General features: G+C 45.4%; 1 protein-coding gene across 1 annotated transcript in view; it reads left to right on the top strand.

The window, feature by feature from the left end:
* The window catches only part of RAB31 (RAB31, member RAS oncogene family), a gene marked incomplete in the record, with an annotated part of 63,884 nt that overhangs the window by 32,826 nt on the left and 6,853 nt on the right, over window positions 1-24,205 (top strand). Inside the window, 3 exon segments of the mRNA XM_045164092.1 lie at window positions 2,422-2,503; window positions 16,488-16,559; window positions 17,465-17,571. Coding sequence (XP_045020027.1) covers window positions 2,422-2,503; window positions 16,488-16,559; window positions 17,465-17,571 — 261 coding nt within the window.

Raw genomic sequence — 24,205 nt, 5'->3', positions numbered from 1 at the left:
ATCAAGACGAAATGTTGATATCGCTGTCTACATACAATTTTAAAAAGCATTTTTGGAAAATGTTCCATAAGCCAAGTTAAAGGGTGAAGGTTAAACTGGAAAAAAAATTTTTTTAAATACACTGTTACAAAAAGTTGGTTTAAAATAATCAAAAAGGACACAAGAAGCGGGATGACCATCCCTGCTAAAAAGTAGGCAAAGGTCATGAACTAAAGATTCACAAAAGGAAAACAACTGAAGAGAAAATACTAAAATGATGTCAGACTTACGACAACCATGACAAAAACCAGAAATGAAATACCATTTCCTGTGTGTCATCCTGGAGCAGATTCAAGAGGCTCTTGTTTGCGGAAAAAATCATCTCATACATTTCAGCGGGTGTAGAGGTAGGTACAAGCTACCATTTGGTGAGCATAGCAATGTGGAGAATATATGCTTCTAAGAAGTCCAAAGAATAGTTGTACAAGGACACAAAGATTCAGGTTCAAGGATATTCATTTAACCATTGTCATAATAGTGAAAAATAGGGGACCATGACATGGTGTGTAATATACAGTCACCAGGTAATGATGCTGATCTGTAGTCACAGAAATAGAAAGATGTTCACGATATATCAAGTGCAGGAGATACGAAATCTATGTACCATCGACTCGGGGGATAAAAGTTGTGTCAACACCATTTGGAAGACAGTATCAACTTATTAGCAGTGATTATGACTGGGTAGTGAAATTACAACTGATTTTATGTTCCTCCTTTATATTCATTAAAAAAAATTTTTTTTAGTGAAGTACTAATATTGCTTTTATAATGAGAAAAGTCATCAAGAGATTTTGATTTTTGGAGTATATTTGCTCTGACGAATAAGCTGGGACGTACAGTTTAAGAACTCTTAAAGAAATGAAATGTCATGCGGCAGATGTGATTTTGATCATGTTAGGTTATATCACTTAGAAAAATGCTTAGAATTTCCATCTAGTGCCATTGCATGTTAATAATTAGAGCTCTCTGACTATTCACCGTGGTGTTCAGTACATTGTGGGGACAGTCATGGGACCTACAGGGATGAATATCTTCCTCCCTGGAACTTCTGTGGTCTGCCCTTAGTCTCAGGGAAGAGTAGAAATTGAGGAAATCTTACCAGGCTGAGCACTGAGTGGTGGCAGGGCTGGACTCTTGCTGGACTGTGAGGGCCCTTGGAGTCCATGAAAGTGAGGGAAGACATCCTGATGCTTACCCCTGCAAACTCCAGTCTGCATCCTGAGAAGAACAAGAGGAGGACACCTTTATTGTTCCTAGAAAGTAAATTTGGTTCAGTGATCATATCTGACATATAGTCTAAATTTTCATTTTGCCAATTTCATTTGTTCTCAAAACTTTGGAGTACTTTTCCCACTAATCCAGGGTCCAGTCAAGTTCCATACAGTGCATTGGTGGGTTTGTCTCTTTCCTCTCTTAATCTAGATTCTAAAACAACCCCCCTGCCCCGACCCGCTGTCTTTGGTTTTGTTCACTTTTCAGGACATTGACTTGCTCCAAGCATTTGGGCCCATCATGTGTTAGAATGTTGCCTAGTCCAGATTTACTGGATTGCATCCTCAGGATTAAATTTACACTAAACATTTTTTGGCAGGAACTCTGCACAGGTGAACAGGTGATGCGTGTACTGACCACACCACGTCAGGAGGCTCCTTGTGCCTGCTTCTCGCACAGTCAGAGGCTTGCTGTTGTTTAATGAATGGGAAACTTTATCACACAGGAAAAAAAAAAAACTAAGGCTACTCAACATTCCTTGTGTTAGACTTTTACATCTTTTCTGAGCACTGAGAAAAAGCTTAAGAGGAACTATGCAAAAAAAAAGTATCAAGTGTTTCATTATCTACTGAGAGTTTCAAATCCTCCCTTTTTCATGGAGAAAACAAGTATTTGTTCATCTACCCATCTTTATCCCTGCACTTGCACAAGCAGGGTGAGGGTGAGACACAGTATTCTAATGGTTGCTGCCAGTGCTGGGGTCAAAGAGCAGGGAGTATGCACCACTGTTTACACCTCTGCAAGGCCCACACTCTCATGTGCCCGGATACAGCTGCTGTTTTTACTCTTAATTGTGGTGATGATACATTTTTAAAATCTTAAGGTTTTTTCCCCTGATTTCAAGCATCTAATGTCTTAGGACTGTTGAAGATAAGGGTTTTGAAACACAGTGTTCTGAATACACTTTTTGCCTCCCCCCGCCCATGTCCCTTGTTGGACTAACAGAAGAGGCGGGATTTTCGGGTGACAGGTCCCCTTTCCTCTCCATGGACCCCAGAGGAGAGCCTATGGGGTCCTGCCAAGGCCCCGCCATCACCTGTTGGAAACAGGAGTCTTCGTGAAGGTCTCAGGGGTGATTGGTGATGTGCCAATGTTGCTTCTCTTTTTCAGGGCGTCTTTTATGACCAAAACTGTGCCTTGTGGAAATGAACTTCACAAGTTCCTCATCTGGGACACTGCTGGTCAGGAAAGGGTAAGGACACGCTGCTGCTGGCTTCCTGGGGAAACGCTGCCAAACAGCACTGGTTTCTTTGTATCTGACAAGACTTGGTGACTAGTGATAGAAACCCAGCTTCAAATGAGTTAAGCACAAAAGGAAACATGCTCTTTAGGCATGAGGAACGGGAAGGGGCTGAATCCCATCCCTGCCAATGTGCCGTCAAAGCTGCACGACTCTATTCCATTTTCTTTGCTTGCTGACCTTGAAATTGACTTCTTTTTAGGCTGACCCCCTGGCTCAGCAGCCCCCCAGATAGAGCAACTCTTCCCAGGCAGGGGGCTCCTCCTCTACCTGGTCTGAGCTGTGTGCTCAGGGGATGTGGCGCCCCTGCTGGCGGGGCCGGGGAGTGCACTTGCCCCCAGAGGTGGCTGTGCTCAGTTCCACCGGAGCTCCATGGCCTGGGAGCTGGACAGGCTTTGTTCCCTGAAGTCTGGGTTCCCATCCTGGGAATCGGGGGAATGGGTCCTGGGTTACCAGGAACAATGGATGACTGCTCTCTTATTCCTGTTGTTGTTCAGAGGCTAAGTTGTGTGCAGCTCTTTGTGATCCCCCCTGCACTGCAGCATTCCAGGCTTCCCTGTCCTTCACTATCTCCTCCCATCCCTTATTCCTAATTCTTTTTATTTCCTGAAAATGTTTATGGAGAAGATAACTCCAGAAGCTCCATCTCTAGATTTTAAAAGGTGAAACAATAGATACCCACAGACTGCAGGGGAGCAGGGAATGTAATAACTAGGGCATATGTTATCAGAGTTGAGAGGAGTGGCCTGGATGGGTGAACACAGGGCTCACCAGTACCTTGTCTTAACCAATCAAAACTGGCCCCAGAGCTGGTTATCGCAGAGTAAGACAGGTTGAACTTGCCCTGGTCTGTTTCCAGCTCAGATGTCACCGTTTCTGCCCACCCCACTTAGAATGTTAGCACTTCCTCACTCCCCACCCCAGCTCGCTCCCTTTTGCTCCACAGCCCTTGCTATGTGTGTTCAGGTGCTCAGGTGTGTCCCCGTGGACACAACTTTGTGACCCCATAGACTCCTCTGTCCGTCTCCTCTGTCCATGGGATTTCCCAGACAAGCATCCTGAAGTGGGTTGCCATTTCCTTCTCCAGAGGATCTTCCCAACCCAGGGACTGAACCCATGCCTCCTGCATTGGGAGGCGAGTTCTTCAACCACTGCGCTACCAGGGAAGCCCACAGCCTTCACCACCCTCTAATATGCCCCTCAGTTCGCTCATCAATTCTGTCAACCGTCTCCCTCTCACAGGAGAATCTAGGACTCAGGATAATCCATCGTTTTCATTATCAGCTCCTCACACAGCAAGTGTGTGTTTATACGAATTTCATTTTCTATAAATCCCCTCTTAAAATGAACATTCCAGTGTTTGTAGATGAAGCTGTCTCAGAGGTTTCCTTTCCTTTAATGAGGACGAATCTTCTGGCCTCAAATGCTACCCTTGTTAGAACATCTGCTACTTCGCTGTGGAATCGAGAACTCAGATTAGCACACAGGAAGCTGCTATCTGGGGCCCCTCTTTCTCTCTGACCGTGGGCCATACCCACTCCCAAAATTAGGGTGCTGGAGTCCAAGGGAAGTGATAGTGTAGGGGTCTCTTCTCTATGTCCCTGTGTGTTCTCTGTAGCGATCAGCTAAATTTCTGTTTTCGGAGTTGGGGGGTTGTTCCTTAAGCAAAGAGGCTTTCTTCTTCCTCATTTTACTTTTGCTCATGAAATAGTTGCTTATGCAGCTGCTTTTTAAAAACTAATTTTATGTATTTATTTCTGGCTGTGCGGTGTTCCTTGCTGTGCGCAGGGGCTTTTCTCTAGTTGCAGTGAGCAGGGGCACTCTCTAGTTGTGGCACACTGGCATCTTATTGCAGTGCCTTCTTGCTGCAGCTCCTAGGCTCTGGAGCACAGGCTCTGTAGTTACGGCCCACAGGCTTAGTTGCTCTGCGGCATGTGGGATCTTCCCGGACCAGGGATCGTAGCTGTGTCTCCTGCATTGGCAGGCAGATTCTTTACCACTGAGCCACCAGGGAACCCCTGCAACGGCTCTTCCGGAGTGTTGTAAGTCTGTTTTACACGGAGAGGCAGCGTTGCGGCTCCTCCTGGCGCTGCATGTCCTCTAGGCTGTGCCCCGGTCTTGTGCTCAGTGCTTACTGCGTGCTTACTACACTCATGCGTGTAGCCCACTCACGGCGCTCAGCTGGGACTGTCTTTATCGCCATCCACAGGGGAGGTCACCCCGGCTCAGAGAGGTTGAGTAACCTGGTCAAGACCACACAGCCAAGAAGGTATAAAGCAGAAATCTGAATCAAGCAGTCTGCATCCTGGGATTGATAGTTCTGTATTGATGGAAAAAAATCACACAAAACCACACAATTAAAATGATCCAAAATCCCACGGCCCAGGTATTATTTCTACTGTTGACATTAGGTGGCCATTCTCCAGATAGCTGCCTGTGTGTGTGTGATAATTTCTTATCAATGGGATCCTGATTCTTTATAACCTGCTATTTTCACTTGTGTTGAAGTGTCCCTAGAGGGAGATTTCTGTGTGATTGAAGCAGGGTTCTTGACGTTGACTTACCTAGTCTAATAGTCATGAGATCAATTACTTTGGGTGAAATTTGGCTCTAACGTGACTATCAGAGTTTGGAGTCTGGCCCACTTAGCATCTCAAAGCAAAAGCACCGTAACATTTCTTTCATAGGCCTGTTTTTTTAATTATTCTAATTGCTTTTCTAAAATGTATCTCTCAGGTTGTAGATACCTGTAACTATATCACTGTCTATAATTTGGAAAGCATAAGCCTCATATTAGGGCTTCTTCTTGTACTCCAGGGAAGGGGGCTTGGGTTTGGGTGGTCATTTCAGTTGAATCCAGGTTTGTGGAGCGTGAGTGGACAGAGTCCGCCTGACCTCGTGGTCGTGGATCCCTCTGGCGTGTTCCCCCCAGGCTGACCTTGTCTCGTCCCTCCATGCATCCTGCTCTCGCTCCAGTGATGGCAATTTTTCAGTCATTTTGGCAGCTTCATGCTGGACTTAATCGTGCTTGTAATGACGTTGCCTCATGTTTGAGCTAAAAATAAATTCCCTGCTGTTGCTGGTGCGGATTGCGGTTGGTTCTCTCATTAATCGTTGGAGTCCAGTGCATTTTATTTTCCCTCCTTATCGTTGTAGAAATCTACTGCTGTTCTCCTTAGTTTTCACAATGCTAAACCCAGTCTCTTTGGATTTATGAGTTGACCGTATCAAGACAGATTTAACTGCTCAGCACGGTGCTTTGCATGTGACGACTCCTCAGAACTGGACTGTGTCTGAGTCTGCCTGGCACACATAGCAGTCCTGTCAATGTCCTCCTTACTGCGGTGCTGAGTCTACATTAGATGTGGCACAGATTTGTGCTCTCCAAGGATGACTTTTCCCTCTGAGCACTGAAGATGTAAAAGGATCCTGGTCTCCTGTTCTTGTAGAAAAGTGCATTCACTCTTTTTTGTTGTAAATTTTATTGAAGTGTAGTTGATTTACAATGTAGTGTTAATTTCTGCTGTATAGCAAAGTGGCTCAGTTATACACACACACATATGTATTCTTTCCATATTCTTTTCCATTATGGTTTATCATAGGATATTGAATATAGTTCCCTGTGCTGTACAGTAGGACCTTGTTTATCCATCCTGTGTGAAATAGCTTGCATCTGCTAATCCCAGACTCCCAGTCCATCATCCGTCTTCAGCCCTCTGTCCCTCTTGGTAACTACAAGTCTGTGCTCTGTGTCTGTGAGTCTGTTTCATAAATAAGCTTATTGGTATCATGTTTTAGATTTCACATATAAGTGATATCATGTGATATTTGTCTTACTCTGTCTGACTTACTTCACTTTGTATAATAATCTCTAGGTTCATCCACATAGCTGTTGTTTCATTCTTTTTTATGTCTGAGTAATATCCCACAGTTTGTTAAGTACTGCATTTTCTTTATCTGTTCCTCTGTTGATGGACACTTAGGTTGTTACCATGTCTTGGCTGTTGTGAATAGTGATGCTATGAACATAGGGGTGCATGTATCTTTTCTAACTAGCGTTTCGTCTGTGTATAAGAGTGCATTCATTCTTGACATGTTGTCTTTTGCTTTTAGTTCAGCCCTGTATGATGGGCATCCTCCAATTCTTTCAGTGGCAAATGGTAATCCATCAAGTGCCTCTGTAAAAAAAAAAAAAAAAAGATTAAAAAAGTGTAACCATTTCCAGTTGATTGCTGAATCCAGTTTGTTAAAAGCTTACCGTCTTTGAGATTTGTGCATTGACTGGGGGGTTGTTTCGAGAGAAGAGGGCCCTGTTGGAGCTCGGAGGCGGCTCCTGGGGTGTCCACCCTGTCCTGTTCGCAGGGGTTGTCCTGTTGATTTCTGCTTCATGCTGATGGGGGTAGCATGAGGAGGGGCAGCGGTAGGTCAGCAGAGCCTCTAGCAGGATGCTCTCAGGGACTGGAGCTCAGAGAGAGCCCTGGGGAGAGAAGGGAATTTATCTGCCGAGCTTTGTCTTCCCAGCTCCCATTGTTAGGATTTGTGAGGGGAAATGAGACTTCTGTGCCAGGGTGTCAACTCATTCCTTCCTTCTGAGTTTCCTCTGATTTCCTCTTTTGTTCTTTCATTTCAACTGGGGACCACTGTATCCTCATTGCTACTGAATATCACAATGTGAAATGAAGCTTTACCTTTCTAGATGTATACTTCCAAATCTTTCTGTGCCTGCTTTAAAACACAATGACAGTCCATAGAATAACTCCATTAAAAATGTCAGCATCCAGGAAAAATGTTAGACTTACTTTTCCTGATGTGATCCATCAGAACAGCATTATTTTAAGAATCTAACCTGGAAAAAAATGAACATCACCTTATTGTTTTGTTTCGTTTGGTTAGAGTCATCGTTGTAGTTGTCCGTCTTTCCTAGTTGGCTTGTTGTTTAGTTGCTAAGTCGTGTCCTACTCTTTGTGACCCCATGGACTATAGCCCGCCAGGCTCCTCTGTCCGTGGGATTCTCCAGGCAAGAATACTGGAGTGGTAGCTATTCTCTTCTCTCAGGGATCTTCCCCACCCGGGGACAGAACCTGAGTCTCCTGCATTGCTGAGATGCGGGTTCTTTACTGCTGAGCCACCTGGCAAGCCCGCTCATTTCCCTTCTTGGGCTCAGCTCCTCCTGTCTCCCATAACTTGGGAGCTTACATAACGGAATCATAGATGCTAGGGTGCAGCTGAGAAAGCCGTGGCCTCAGTATTGGGTCAGAATGAGTCCTTGGGAAGGAAAAGAGAATCGAAGACAGCAAGTTCAAGGTCAAGTTCAGGCTCTTTACAAACATCAAAAGAAACTTCTGCTCCCTTTCCTTCTTTCTTAGGGCCCTGGAGTTCGTGGTCAGGAAAATGGTTCACTATTCATAGGCTGTGGCTAAAGTCAGAGGAAAGTTTGACCTTCAGGCCTCCTTGAAGAAAGAGGCCTCTTACAGGCTCTGAAAGAGCTGATCTTTGTTTTCTCCCCAACTCGCCCTACAGCCCCTGGAGAGAGAGGCCAGCTCCCAGCTCCCAGCACCGAGCCTACACTCTCAGCGCTGCTGGAGGGCGGGGGGCTTCACCCTTGGCCACCTCCTCACAGACTTCCATGGAGGGGGGTCTGCCTTCAGTGGGAGGAGGTAGGGTCCATGCAATGCCCCTTCTTAGAGAACAGTGCTTCCACAGTGTGGACTGAGGTCTGAATTAGGGAACTATGCCCTCCCTCCATCCCCCCACCCCCAAGAAGGCTCTCAGAAAGGAAAAGTGGGTGAAGGTTGTGTGTGAAGCTGATGACTCAGAGGCCTGCAGATGTGCTATTAAATGAGAGCAGCGGCTGTCGATGGGGCCTGGGGGCCTCAAGAGTCACTTTTTAGTGAAAAGTCACCCAGAGGGGCAGAGACCCGGCGACAGAAACCGAGGAAAAGACTGTGACCGTGGTGGTTGGGCTGGGGCAGAACCAGCTGCTCACTGACCTGGCTCCCAGGGTTTGTTCTGTGTGGGGGTGTTAGCGTCATTTAGGAAAATAAGATTTTACGTGCAGAATTGTCCTGCTGGGTGTCAGAGTGTTGCCGATGGGAGACAAAGAGGAAAGACACGTCCGTGTACTGAAAAAATAAATCCAGTAAGTCCTTCAGGAAACACTGAAAAGTCTCTGCCCTCGGTGGGTGGGATGGGAATGCTGGGAAGGGGAGGGGACGGGGAATAGGGACTCAGGAGCAGTGGTGGGGTGGGGGGTCTCAACCCTGAGCTGGCCTGAAGGGACCCGGCCCCTTCCTCCGGCATCCTCCCCACCAGGACAGACCCTCGGCTCCCCAGAGAGCATCTCCCCCTCCTGGGGACTGATGCGGCTCCTCTGGATGAAGACTCTTGGCTCCTAGGGCTTTTTCTGTTTGTCTTTAGTCTGGGATGTGATGCCATAAAGTCTTCCCAGGTGGCGCTAGTGGTAAAGAACCCACCTGCCAATGCAGGAGACTTAAGAGATGCGGGTTCAATCTGTGGGTCATGAAGATCCCCTGGAGGAGGGCATCGCAACCCACTCTACTATTCTGCCTGGAGAATCCCATGCACAGAGGAGCCTAGTGGGCTACAGTCCATGGGGTTGGACACGACTGAAGCGACTTAGCATGCATCCACATGACGCCATAAGTGACTTCTCATTGTGAGGGAGGGTCTGCACCTCTTGGCTAAAGGCCAGTCTCCTCCTGTGACTCTCAGGGGACCTAGGGCAGAGAGCCCAGGTGGTGGGGCCGGAGGCAGGACTTTGGGGCCTGGCTGGGGTTGTGCTTGTTAAGAACCTGAGATGCCCTTTACCTGGTCGGCCTCTGTCTTCCCCTGCTTTCCCTCTTTTCCTTTTACGCAGCTGATTTCATACCCCTGGTTAAAATACAAGCAATAAATGCCGTTCCTGACAAGGAATTTAGACACACAGACTCTGTGTAGCATGGAAAAGCAGGTCTGTGGCCCCTGCAGGCCCTGTTGTGGGGACAAAGGCGTGTCCTCTGAGCAGGAGCTTTATCTTCAGAGCGGCCCCTCTGAAGGAGCCACCTCCTCCGTCCACTCTGAGGAGAGTGAGCGCTTCTGAAGGACAGGGGTTTGTCGGTGTCTTCACCGTCTCTGTTTCCCGTGGCTGTTGTAATGCACATGTATTGCCTTCTAACAACCTGGGTTCACAGCCTCCCAGGTCTGGACTGTGGGCCGGCAGGTTCATTTTTGGAGGCTCTGAGAAGAGTCGGCCCACAGTCTTTGCCTTGTGGCCCATTCGTCCATCTTCAAAGCAGAGCATCTTCAAGCTTCTCTGACTCCCCTGCCTCCCTCTTCCATCTGAGAGGATGCATGTGGAAGACCCTGTGTGATGCCACTGCCCCCACCTGGTAGCCCGGCATAACCTCCCTTCCCAGGACCAGCTGCCCACCTCCGGCCGCCCTGTGCTGTAAGAGGTCACAGGTCCAAGGATGAAGCTGTGGACATCTTGGAAGACTATTGTCCTACCTGCTGACCCTCTGTCTCCATCGCTTAGAATGGCCCTGTCATGTACCAGATGTCCAGTAGATGGGTGTTGAATGAAAGAGTAAAGTTAGTGCCAGCCCGAATCTTCATTACACCTCTGAAAGTGATGCTTCATTTCAGAGAAGAAACTGAATCGTGGAAAAAGAGTGGAATTTGGGGTCAGAAGACCTACATTTAAGGACTTTTAAGAACTGTGTGTCTGTGGGCAGTTTGCTTAATCATCCTGAGCTTTGGTTTTCTCATCTGTACAATGGGACACCTCCCCCCCCGCCCCCACCATCTGGACTGCCCATCCACACAGGGTTATTGGCTCTTTCATTGCTGAAAGTTTGTTGAGTTCCTGCTCCTGCCCAAACAGGGGTTTACAGAAGGTTCTGGGCAGAGTCAGTAGCTGAGAAAAGGTGTGAATGGAGGAGGGGCAAGCTCTGTGGATGTGATTCCTGAATGCTGAGGAAATCCTTTGGCATTGGCACTTTAAAAGAAAAAAGAAAGTAAAGGGGGAAAAAATCCCTTTTCATTGCAAACATAATGTATACAGTTAACATTTTAAAAGAGTTCTCTCAGGAACGTGAAAACAAGTGATGGGTTTGCCTGTAATGGCATTATTCAGAAACAGCCATTTTGATGGGTTTTTCTATTCAACTTTATGTATTTATTATTGGGTTTTTAGGACATCTGAGTAAGCATATTAAATAGGCCTTTCTGCTTTCTGTGGAGAGAGAGGGTCTGTGTAAAACTCAGAAACCTTCTTCTGAATGGCACAGAAGGTACATTCAGTGATGGTTTTTCCATTCAGCCTCTGCCAGCTGGGAATGTCGGGAATGTCAGGAATGCCCTTCCCCCTCTTCCCCCTTTGTTTGAATCCTGAGGGACCTCAGGACACGTTCTGGCTTCTGCCCTAGACTGCCCACTGCCCTGGCATTCTGGGGGAGGCTGAGGATTTCTGCTTGTGTGCTGCCCCCACCCCCAGGACAGAGTGGCACTGGCCCCCAGACTATGAAAGCATCACACAGGGACCAGCGTTCTCTGAGATCCTCAGACAACTGAGCCCTGCAGCTCGTGGGCCCCATGCCAGTGCCCTCGGCTGGGGCGACTCTCACCCGGGAGGCAGAGCCCAGCTGGGGTTGGTCCTTTTTAGGAAACTTCATGTATTTTCCATCACTGCTCCTTCTTGACATGCAGAACATTGCTGCTATGGAATTTATGATGCCACAAACCTGTGTTAAGGAATTTTGCCTGAAGTCGACTGGGTGGTCTAAAGGACTGGGTTTCCTGGAATGGTTCTTTCCACTGTGTGCTGATTGTGTGTGTGTGCACACACAGAATGCTGTGGAATGGGATGAAGGGAGCTTTGTGTTGCAGGTGAGGCAAGAGCAGGGCGAGAGTTCCATCCAGAGTCTGTTTGACCTTGACCATGAGTGTCCTCACAGAGCTGGGAAAACCTTAGCTGTCACCACCCACCCCTGCCTACCCCAACCCAGACTGGTACTGAGCCAGATGCAGGTCAGCACCCTGTCTTGAGTCGAGATCTCTTCACCCTGTGCCCCTAAAGTGGGTTCTCAGGACACTCACTAGGTCCCTAGATGTTAAGAAATATTGCTTGAAAAAAGGTAGAAAATAAAAAATTCTGAGTGAAAGCAAAATAAATAAGTTTCTTTATTATAGAAAATTTCAGAGCCTTTCATGTACCAATAATACTTTGTGAACTCCAGGGAAGCATTATAATGTGTTGTTCAGTTGCTAAATTGTGTCCGACTCTTTGCAACCCCGTGGACTGCAGCACGCCAGGCTTCCATGTCCTTCACTGTCTCCCGGATTTGCTCAAACTCATGTCCATTGAGTCGGTGATGCCATCCAACTATCTCATCCTCTGTTGTCCCTTCTCCTGCCTCAGTCTGTCCCAGCATCAGGGTCTTTTCCAATGAATCAGCTCTTCACATCAGGTGGCCAAAGAATTGAAGCTTCAGCTTTACCATCAGTATTTCCAATGAATATTCATGGTTGGTTTCCTTTAGGATTGACTGGTTTGATCTCCTTGCTGTCCAAGGGACTCTCAAGAATCTTCTCCAATACATGGTTAGAAAGTTTTAGTATGTAGCAGTTCCTGAAACTTATTTGGCCAAGAAGCCTTTCTCTCCAAAAAGCACTTCGAGGGCACAGTGTTCTGCAGGACACCCTCCTTGGGAAATACTGAGCCATCTTGCTTTCTATGCCATTTAATATTTTTCAGAAACTTGAGTTTAATTGCTGCCCAGTATTCCAGCTATTAAACCAACCAATTATGGTTTCTTTGAGGCCACCTCTGATCATCCCCTTCAGAAGTGAAACTGTTGAGTCACAGTGTACAAATGTTTCAAGACTTTTTTTTAATTTTAATTGTACTGGAGTTGATTTACAATGTAGTCTTAGTTTTAGGTGTATTGCAACATGATTCAGTTATACATATATTCTTTCGTTTTTAGATTCATTTCTCATGTAGCTTACTTATTACAGAATGCTGAGTACTGTTTCCTGTGCTACACAGTAGGTCCTTGTTGGTTATCTACTTTATATATAGTAGTGTGCATGTGTTTATCCCAAGCTTCTGATTTATCCCTCTCCCTCACATTTGCTCTTTGGTAACTGTAAGTTTGTTATCAATATCTATAAGTCTGTTTTTTAAGTAAGTTCATTTGTATCTTTTTTAAAAAATTAGATTCCACATATAAGTGATATCATATGGAATTGGTCTTTCTGTGTCTGACTTACTTCACTCAGTATGATAATCTCTGGGTCCATCCATGTTGCTGCAAATGGTATTATTTTGTTCTTTTTGTAATAGCTGAGTAATATTCCATTGTGTACCCCAGGGATCGAACCTTCATCCCTTAGTCTCCTGCATTGGCTGGTGGATTCTTTACCACTAGTACCACTTGGGAAGCCCATATATATACCACATCTTCTTGATCCATTCCTCTGCCAGTGGACTTGTAGGTAAGCCTTTGTAAATACATGGTCCAGCTGCTTTCCAGAAAGGCCATGCCCATGTATCCCTCTGGTGGTTGCTGGAAGTGGGTGGCACTTTGCACCTGTGAAAGCTGAGGGTCTAAGACGCTCAGAGGAGGGCAATCCCTTGCCGTCACCCTGTAGACATCCGGCAGTTACAATGCAGTCACACACATACACGGACATAAACAGTCATTTCTTTTGAGTGAACACATTTGTCTGTTCTCAGCGCCCTGTGCTTCTTCTAAACGATTAAATGTCACCTGAGAGTTATCTGAACTCTTTAATGTGGCATTCTAGATATAGTTAGGGAGGAAGGGATTTCGAATTGACCTCTATTGTGCTGATTTTCAAATAACCTTTCAAGGTGAGTTGTTTTGATAAGTTTTGTCAACCTCCTGTGATTGCGCACTTTGTTTCTAGAAGAATCTTTTACTCAAGTGTTTCATCAGTCTTAATTCCGACCTCATGGAAATGGAATGATGTCATGTTGAATACTGAGGCTGTTTGTGGTGCCTTTGTTTTATATTTGTGGGGGAAGCATACACATTGTAGGCGAGACATGATTTATCTTTCTGTCCTCCACAAACATCCTTTGGTCAATGCGTTATTGGGTTTTAGAACTGAGACTCGAACTTTAGCTCATTAAAACCCCCAAGTCCCCGGCAATAAAGTTGAAGTGGCTTCACCCCCGGATTTATTTCAAAATGCTTCCATTTGGAGGAAGGAAACAGCAAGTAATGCATTATATAGAAAGCTCTAATCAATAATTCATGAGACCTGTAGACCAGTGACTGTTCCAGATTCACTTCATGGCGTTACTGCTGAGAACAATTTTAGAAGATCCACAGTTTGTGTCTAAGTTCGCAAGTGTCTCGATTTTCGAGATGTACATTTGGTACTGCCTCTCCTACTTCAGGTGTTTAAGTGGATTTTTCTTAGATGGAGGCTGTTTTGGAAAAATGGGCATTTTATGTAATTGGGCTGCAGGGATGCTTTATTCCTTTCCATTAGCAAAGCAGGAATGTCTAGCAAACACATGGCCTTTTCCTCATTTATGGCAGGGATTCTGATTTTGGTTTCTGCATCTGGAGTGGATTGCCAAAAAATGGACTAAAAATAGATGTTTGAGGGCTGACAAGGACAGCCCAGAGCTGGGTCATCAGTGCTGATGGAAGGTTGTCCTCAGTGAGTCATGGTCAGTGGCCAGGGCCCTCCTGCCGGGAACGCCTGTGTCCATCCTGAGCTCCGTGTAACATGTGCGCCCTTCTGCAAACCACACGGGTGCAGGGCAGCTTCTCATGGAGTGGAGACTAGCCCGAGGGCCAGAGGCTGGGACGGGGGCCTGGTGAGGCCGTGCTAACATCCTGCAGTAGAGGGGAACCTCAGGGGTGGACATGGCATCCAGTTTCCAGATAGGATCATTTCAACTTGGCCAGTGTTGGTTCAGTGAAAAGCATTGCGCAGGAAGTAAACGAATGATGGTTTTATTGTTTGCCGGGAAAATGTCTGTCCTTCCTCCCCTCCATGCTCCCCCCAACCCCTACTCTCTAGTAAATATGGCTGCTTTTATTTTTATTATTTTAAATTTGATTTTTATTTCATATTGGAGATTTATAGCGTTATGTTACTTTCAGGTGTACAGCAAAGTGATTTTTATACATATATATAAATCCATATAAGAGACATGGGTTTGATCCCTGGGTTGGGAAGATCCCCTGGAGTAGGTGATGGTTCTTGCTGGAAAATCCCATGGACAGAGGAGCCTGGCAGTCTATGATCCACAGGGTCGCAAAGAGTCGGACGTGACTGAAGCGACTTAGCAAGCATATATCCCTCTGAATCTACTGTTTTATATATAGTAGTGTGTATATGGGGCTTCCCAGGTGGCACCAGTGGTAAAGAATCCATCTACCAATGCAGGAGACACAAGAGATGCAGGTTTGATCTCTGGGTTGGAAAGAACCCCTGGAGGAGGAAATGGTGACCCACTCCAGTATTCTTGCCTAGAGAATCACATAGATTCATCATAAGCTACACATAAGCTTAATCATATAAGCTACAGTCCATAGGGTCACAAAGAGTCAGACATGACTGAAGCAACTTAGCCTGCGTGCATGGTGTATATATGTTAATCCAAAACTCCTGATTTATTCCTCCTAGCTTTCCTCTTTGGTAACCATAAGTTTGTTTTCTATGTCAGTGAGTCAGTTTATGTTTTGTAAAGAAGTTCATTTGTGTTGTTTCTTCAGATTCCACATATAAGTGATATCATAAGATACTTGTCTTTCTCTGTCTGACTTTCCGTAAGCAGTTCTTTTTATTTTTTCTCCTTTAAATATTTATTTATTCATTTACTTGGCTGCGCTGGGTCTTAGTAGTAGGTTACAGGATTTTCGTTGTGGTGTGCTGGGCCCCTGGTTGCGGCATGCGGGATGTAGTTCCCTGACCAGGGCTCGAATCCGGGCCCCCTGAATTGGGACCGTGAAGTCTTAGCCACTGGACCACCAGGGAGTTCCCTCGGTAGTCACATCTTTAAATACATTCCTGTGGATGAGTGAGTGCCTCCCTCCCCACAGCCACACCAACTCCAGTTATGACTTTTTAATACTTAATAAATTAATAAATAGTCCATCATTGCTTTTGTTTTCATTTCTTTTATTATCATTGGACATGTTTAAAAATATTTATTGGCAATTTATAACTCCTCCTCTGTGATTCATCTATCTATCTATATCCTTTGTTCATTTTTCTATTGAGCTGTTATCTTTTCCTCATTGTCTTTCAAAACCCCTCTGTGATGTATTCTTCAGATATATTCAAATATGTTTAAAAGTATATTCTTCAAAATAGACATAAAATCTGTGTGTGTCCCCACGATAAGTATCCATCCTACCTAGGGATAAGTGGTTCTTGGGGGTCAGTGGTTCTGACCAGTGATGATTGCTCTGTTCACATTTGGAGGGAAGCTCATCTCTCTCACCGTTTGTTGAGAATTTGCAGGAATTGCCCAGCCCCGAAGGCAGAGGCCGAGGTGCCCCAGCTGAGGTGTTCCTCCCTAGAGGCTGGCCCCAGATTGTGTGATCTGTGTCCTTAGTAGACATCTTATTGTTGTATCATCCTAATGAGATTGTCCTGGTCCATCATATAAGATAAACAAAGAGCAGTAAAGAAAAGAAAATTCCTAGGATAGCCACACTGATAATAACGTTTACTTTTGGCCAGGCCCAAGAGTGAGTTTCATGGTCTGTAAATCACAAGGGTATGAGCTGTGGTGGAGGAAAATGTATTATCTGAGTCCTGGAGAAGTCCTGGGTGGGGAATCCAGGGATCCTATGGGGCTGATGTAGAATGATAATTTTATGGTAATGTGGGATTGTATAAATATGCTTACCTTGGCCTAAAACTGTCCCTTGTTCCTCATCAGTTTCACTCACTGGCCCCCATGTACTATCGCGGATCTGCGGCGGCTGTCATAGTGTACGACATTACCAAGCAGGTAGGAATGCCCCCTTTAGAACTTTGGTGCCGTTTATGGCCTCTCTCTGTTCTAGAAAGACCGAAGCAGGGACTTCACTGCCTGAGTCCTGCCTGGAGCCTGGGATGAGGTTGCATAGTACGGTGCAACAGTGGTTGCTGGGAATGAACACTAAATGCTGAGTTTATCTTGTTTATACGTAGCAAGTGGAGAAAGAGTTGGGAACCCACACAGGTATTCTTACCTGGAGAATCCCATGGACAGAAGAGCCTGGTGGGCCACAGTCATAGGGTCACAAAGAGTCAGACACAACTGAGCGGCTAAACAACAACAATATGTAGCAAAGCCTTTCAAATCTATTTGCTAAATTAAACAACAGTCATCATTCATTTTTAAAATTGATTGTCTGTTCGTAGGGCTAAGGTCATGCCTGCTAATACTGTTCTCCAGAATGTTCAGTTTTTTTAAGAAAAGGAAAAGTATTTTTCAGTTTTGCATCTTTGGTTATTGTTGTTGTTTAGTCACTAAGTCATGTCCAACTCTTTTGTGGAAAAAAAAAGATATATATATATATATATATATATCTGTTTTTTCTTTTCTGATAAATCATGAACAACATTGTTTCAGCCCTGTAGCTTCATCTTATTCATGTTAAGGCAGGGCTGTAATTTAAAATTAATGTTATTTGTAGAAGGAAATTACTAACATGATTATCTTGACTTCATCAAGTTGATGTTTTAGAAAAGGAACCTTTTACAGCCTATGTGAGTGAAACTTAGCTAATACTAAATTTTGTGCCAAGATTGGGGTAGTGTGTTCATCTGTGTGTGTGTGCCCCCTGAAAATATTTTTGGGTTTGTATTTCTATGTGGTTGAGATATTACATTGAGGGGTCTTTCCCAAGGTTGACTACACTTTTGGTTTAGGATTCATTTCATACCTTGAAGAAATGGGTGAAAGAGCTGAAGGAACACGGTCCAGAAAACATCGTGATGGCCATCGCTGGGAACAAGTGCGATCTCTCGGACATCAGGTGAGAGGAATTGAAAAGATGTGTGTGGGGCTCATGTCCTCCCTCTTGAATGTCTGTCCTTGAAACGCTGTCATACCCATGTGGTTAAGTCTGTTCTGTCATCATTTAACCCACGTCATCAACTTGTGGTCGTCAAGGTGTTATTTATTCAAGCAGAGTAGAGTTGAGGGGAAATAATTGGGAAATGCAAATATGAGAGAGCACTCACTTATAAATATTACCATCAAGTCTCCTGTACAGAGCATAGTTACACTCCTGACTCTACATGTCTTTGGGCTAAATGGTTTCCTTATTTTTTTAAATAATATATTTATTTTACTTGGCCTCACCAAGAGGCTTGCAGGATCTTAGTTCCCCAACCAGGGATGGAACCTGGGCCTGGCAGTGGAAGCTCGGGGTCCTAAGCTGTGGGCCACCAGGGAATTCCCTTATTATCGTTTATTGTTACCTTTCCTGTTGTTTTTGTCATTGTTACCACCATTACCATTTTAGTAACATTTTCATATGGGAAGGAGTGTTAGAATTCTTCATATTTTCCATAACATCCTGTTCGTTTTCTTTCTAGACTTTAATTTAAAGGATGTGGCTGGGTCAGTATGAGCTCACTGTTTTGTTCCAAGATCTGAATTTGGTGCCTCATGTGTGAACACTTGGGCTTCCCCCAGAGAGAGTGGAGTATCTGCCTTGGCTGTTTCTGGGCAGTCATTGTGAGCAAAGAGCAGTTAGGAAAATAGGACCCTAAAGCGTGTGTGTATGTATGTGTGTATATATACACATGTTTTTTCTTTTCTGAAAAATCATGAACAACATTGTTTCAGTCCTGTAGCTTCATCTTACTCATGTTAAGTCAAGGCTGTAGTTTAAAATTAACATTATTTGGATATTGAACTTCTGTTGGAGGAAGGTTTGTAGGAACCCAAACTACGTGGACGAGACCTGTGATGGTGGCCTCATCTAGTCTGATAAGCAAACTATTTTTTACTAAATAAAACGGAAATAAAAAAGGAAACGGTGAATTTGCATTGTCTCCCTTCCCTGGTTAATTTAATTCTCAGCAATGCGAGTACTTGATTTCCTTAAAGACCACGACCCACACTTCAGGTTTTGCTAATCCAAACATGATGAAACCAAAGTGTGATGAATATTGAAAACAGACCTTGTGGAAACCCTGAAGGTAGTCTCTGCCAGGTTGCTCTGTTTCTTTGGGATTTCAAAAGCTTTATATCACATTGCATCAGGTTGGTTTGTAATCACACCCGTAACCACCACTTAATTGTTTTTCAGGGTACAAATCTTTAACTCTCTGGACTTAGTTTAGGGCTCTGCCTTCTTTACTGTAATCCTGAGACGGCCTGATCATCTAGAATTCCCAGCCGAATGGCCTTCACTTCTGTTGTTGGAAGGAGGCGGGGTGGGCAGATGGAGGTGGGCTCTGCTGAGAGAAAGCCTCTGCTGTCAGCCGACACCACGGATTGCGGTAAAGGTGTGACTTTCAGTGCACTAAGCCTTGAAGATCGTGGGAACACTGGTGGGTGACAGTTTAAGCAGAAAATGATTTAAACGTGAATGGAATTAGGACTCTTGATTACAGGGAATTGAAACCCAATTGAAATTAATTTCAGGAAAGAGTGGAATTTGTTGCAAGATACTCATGGCTCAGAAAGTAAAGAATCCACCTGCAATGCAGGAGACTCGGATTCGATCCCTTGGTCGGGAAGATCCCCTGGAGGAGGACAGGGCAATCCGATCCAGTATTCTTGTCTGTAGAATTCCATGGAGAGAGGAGCTTGGTCGGTTATAGTCCATGGGGTCGCAGACAGCTGGACATGACTAAGTGACTAACACTTTGAGTTTTCACTGGTATCCACATGGTGAAAAAACAGAGGTGCCTTTAGCTCTGGTATTTGGTTTGTTCCATTTTTGGTCTCTTGACGCTCTATCTGCTTCTAAATTGCCATAGAAGGATTGCCCCACATCATGACACAGCATTTGTGGCCGAGGAAGAGGATGTGATTGGTACGTGATTTACATGAATATAAAACTCTGGAAGACAGTTGGGCAATTTCTTTTAAAACCAAGCATGAAATTATTGTGTGTTTAGCAATCACACTCTTGGGGCATTTATCCCAGAGAAATGAAAATGTGGGTTCACAGAAAACCAGCACATGAGTGTTCATAGAAGCCTTGTTAGTGGCAGAATCAGTCGGCTGTCCTTCAGTGGACACAGCAGGCGTGTCACACTGTGGAATACTACTCAGCAATGTAAAGAAACAGAACAGAGGCAAACCACCTGGACAAACCTGCAGGGAAATACAGCTGAGTGAGTAAAGCCAGTACCAAGGGTTTCATGGTGTATGATTCACTTGTATAATGTTTGGGGAGTGAAGCCATTTTTGAAACAGAGAGGGATTAGTGGTTACGGTCAGGATGACGTGTGGGGGCCGGGGGAGGAAGGGCAGCAGGGACATCCTTGTGATGCTAGAACTGTTGCCTCTCTGTGGGGGAGGGGGTGGCACGCAAACCCACATGGGTGACAAAACTATGTAGAACTTAATTCACACAGAGGGAATCTGAATGAGATGGAGTGTGGGTGTCAGGATTCTGGGTGACCTTATAGTTTTGCAAAATGGTGCCATTTGGGAAAACAGGGCAACGTGTACAAGGACTCTCAGTATTATTTCTTGTAACTCTGTGTGAATCCACAGCTACTCCAGTAAAAATTTCAGTTCACAAAAACTGGATTTAGATTAAAAAAAAATAAGTAAATCTTAGGCAGTGGTGTGTGTGTGGATATATATATGTGCACATACATGCATGCATATTATATATGTTGTATACGATGAACTAAAGCTTTGTAAACAGGCTGAGCCAAAGAATGAATTTAACCACTCCCTGTGCCCCCCCGTCCCCCTGCCCCCACACATGCTGTACAAAAGAACAACAGGGGAACTATATAAAAACTCCCATTTAGGAAAACCTGGAGGGGGAAGCCTGGTGGACTGGTCCTTGCCCCAAGGATAAACTTTCTCCCTCTAGACATAAATAGTCTGGTAAGTGATAGGCCTGTGAACCTCATGGGCACCTGCTGTTGATTCCTGTCCATGGCAGTAGAGTTGAGTTCTTGGTCAGCCAGTCCAGCTGCTCCGGATTCCGCCTGCTGGTACGACTTTTCTGGGGCATTAGCCAAGTATCTACACTCAATACCTTATTTAGAGCTTGACCTTCTTTTACTTTAATCAAGTACTTGGCTTCTTCTGTAATTGCCAGAGACTACAGTTTGGTTTTCACTGGGAGTTGGAGAAGGAGCGTGTATAGATTGGGGTGTATGTGTGTGTGTGTAGGGGGAACCAGGTTCACCTAAAAGACTTTGGTTGGTTGTGTAAGCCTCTTAATCCTTGTGCCGAGCTATGCCTGGCATAGTTTGAAAGTGCCCTGGAATTGAAATGGGATTAACTCCCTGACTCGACTCAGCCCACTGGAGGCACTATGGGAAGTGCAAGGAAAGAGAAGAAAGTGCCTCCTTAGACTGCTTGCCTTTGTTTGGGGAGCCAAGGGGGCCACAGGGTGGGAGAGCGAGAAGGTGCCCAGTGAGCGATAAAAACTGTGTTAATAAAGTTCCGCGTTCAGGTGCAGGGATGACAAAGGGATTCGGGAACAGGAAAGCCCACAGTCATGGAGGTGATGGGGAAGGCTTGTGGATACCACGTGTCACACACTGCGCTGTTCAGGAGGAGCCGGGTAGGAGGCGACTCTGGGAAGGGAAGACAGTGGACAGAGGCGTGCATGAGGGAGGGCCTTTGACAGGTCTGCGCTTGGGAATGGGGAGAAGATGGTGGGTGGTACGTGGACAGTCTGTAAACAGCTTACAAGTGTGTGGAGTTTTGGGTTGCTGTGCGTGGCCGGGGTGCCAATCCCCTGGGGTCCTGCCACCTGCTTGTGTCTCTTGTACCCGGGGCTCCATCGTCCATCAATCATGACTCTGTCTTCTCCCGAGCCTCTGTGGCCACAGCTTCTTCTCAACGTAGAGCTTCGTGGAGTCACCAATAACTAAAGCCGGGGAGCCTACCTGCCAGCCTCAGGGCAGGCATGGGGGCCACTAAGGTTCCTGCAGTTTCCCGTGTAACAGCCAGACCGAGGGCCTGGGCTGACGCCCGGATGGTGCAGGCTCAGCCCCGCTGTGCAACTGCCTGAAACACACACCAGCCCCATCAGAAGTCACCAGGCACCAGTGGTTTCAAGTTTGGGGAGAAAGTCAAGGGCTTTAACAGATGAGAAATATATTTGGAAATACATATTTTTGACTAAGAATACACAAATTGCTTTCACTTCTTACATTTGACTTTAAAGCTCATTCCAGTCTTCACAGTGGGCCAAAAATGGTCTAAGTGTTTCTTTAAAATTATACAGACCAAATAATAGAACTTTAGATGTTGGGTGATAAAAATCCAATTTATTCCAAATACCAAAAAGCACAAAAGCCAGTGAATGTCAAAAACCACTACTGTACAAGATGTGGAAATATGCTGGAAGTTTTAAAACCCACCCAGGGAATTCCCTGGCAGTCCATTAGTTAAGACTGAATTTTCACTGCCCCGGGTTCAATCCCTGGTCGAGGAACTAAGATCCCACAAGCCTCGAGGCGCAATATAAACAAACAAGTAAGTAAAGGTCTGTCTAGTCAAGGCTATGGTTTTTCCTGTGGTCATGTATGGATGTAAGAGTTGGACTATAAAGAAAGCTGAGCGCCGAAGAATTGATGCTTTTGAACTGTGGTGCTGGAGAAGACTCTTGAGAGTCCCTTGGACTGCAAGGAGATCCAACCAGTCCATCCTAAAGGAGATCAGTCCTGGGAGTTCATTGGAAGGACTGATGTTGAAGCTGAAACTCCAGTACTTTGGCCACCTGATGCAAAGAGCTGACTCATTGGAAAAGACCCTGCTGCTGGGAAAGATTGAAGGCAGGACGAGAAGGGGACGCCAGAGGATGAGATGGCTGGATGGCATCACCGACTCGATGCACATGGGTTTGGGTGAACTCCGGGAGTTGGTGATGGACAGGGAGGCCTGGTGTGCTGCAATTCACGGGGTCGCAAGGAGTCGGACACGACTGAGCGACTGAACTGAACTGAAATGAGTGAATGAAATCAACACACCCAGCATTTTCCTCATGTGAGATAAGGAGGTGTAGAGTCTGCCCTGTTACAGTGTGTGCTCTGAGCCCTGAGATGCATGATTTTCTGTGCTATGTGGGGGCCGAGCCTGCATCTCTCATCCAAGCAGGAGGAAGGAACTGATGATTGTCCTCCCCAGACAATGATCTGGGATTGCTTTCCATTTCAGTTATAAAGTACTCTATAAAGACAGTTGGATGGCATCACCAACTCAATGGACATGAGTTTAAACAAACTCCGGGAGATAGTGAAGGACGTGGAAGCCCGGTGTGCTGCAGTCCCTGGGGTTGCAGAGTCCAACACGACTTAGGGACTGAACAACAGCAACAATGTAATGAAGAGTCTATAAAACATTTATGTATATCTTAAAGAATCATATGAATTTTAAAGAACAAAATGAACAGCTCTGAACCTACGAGTGCGCCTCCCTCTCCAATCACATCCCCTTCCCTCCCCGCACAAGTCTCTGCTGCTGACTTCTGCGATAAGCCATGCTTTTTTCCTTTGTACTTTGCCACCCATGTTTGCCTTTCTAAACGATAGGCGCAGGCTTGCCTGCTTTTGAACTTTGCACAAATGAAATAACCTATGTGTCTTAGGTGATGCCTTGTCTCTCACCCTGGGAGATTCCTGATGAAAGTTAACTGTACTTTGCCTGTTTCCAGCACATGGTTCTGTTTGAACTGAGTGTAACACAGCTTGTCTCCCCATCCTGCAGTGGTGGGTATTTGCGTGATTTCTGGCTTGTTGTTACTATGAACAGTGCTTCTTGAATATTCTTGCACATCTCTTAGTGCCAAGTGTAAGCATTCCTCTAGGCTCGAGTGTGTGAGAGCCTAATTGCTGAGTCATGAGCTCAGTTTTACCGAGGTGACACCAGGGTTCTCCAAAGGGGACACAGGCTGTGCAGGAGACACCCAGTGCTTTCTGCCCTTAGTGCTGTAAGACGCCAGGGCGAGGAGAGAGAGCTGATAAGAATTTCAGTTTGCTTTTCCCCAGTTACCAGCCAAGTCGGCACATTTTTATTTATTGGCCATTGAGATTTCTCCTTGTGTGAAGAGCCTGGTCAAGTCTTTGCCATTCTTTTCTATTGGGATGTTTACCTTAATCTTACTTATTCATAGCATGTGGTGGCTCAGTGGTAAAGAATCCACCCACCAATCAGAAGACATGGGTTCCATTCCTGGGTTGGGAAGATCCCCTGGAGAAGGGACTGGCAACCCACTTCAGTTTCTTGTCTGGAGAATCCCATGGATAGAGGAGCCTGGGGGGCTACTATCCATGGGGTTGCAAAGAGTCGGACACGAGTGAGTGGCTGAACAACATTTGTCTATCTATCTATCTGTTATCTATCTTTGATAGTATATGCTGAAATATCTTCTTCAAATTTATGTCTTATATTTTCACTGTCTTTATATTTTTACATCATCAGATGTCTATAATTCCTGCCTAAGAGAATTAATC

This window comes from Bubalus bubalis, chromosome 22 (genome assembly GCF_019923935.1).
Source record: "Bubalus bubalis isolate 160015118507 breed Murrah chromosome 22, NDDB_SH_1, whole genome shotgun sequence".
Taxonomy (NCBI): domain Eukaryota; kingdom Metazoa; phylum Chordata; class Mammalia; order Artiodactyla; family Bovidae; genus Bubalus; species Bubalus bubalis.
The sequence above is the reverse complement of the archived record's forward strand: the minus strand, read 5'-3'. Positions and strand labels throughout refer to the sequence as shown.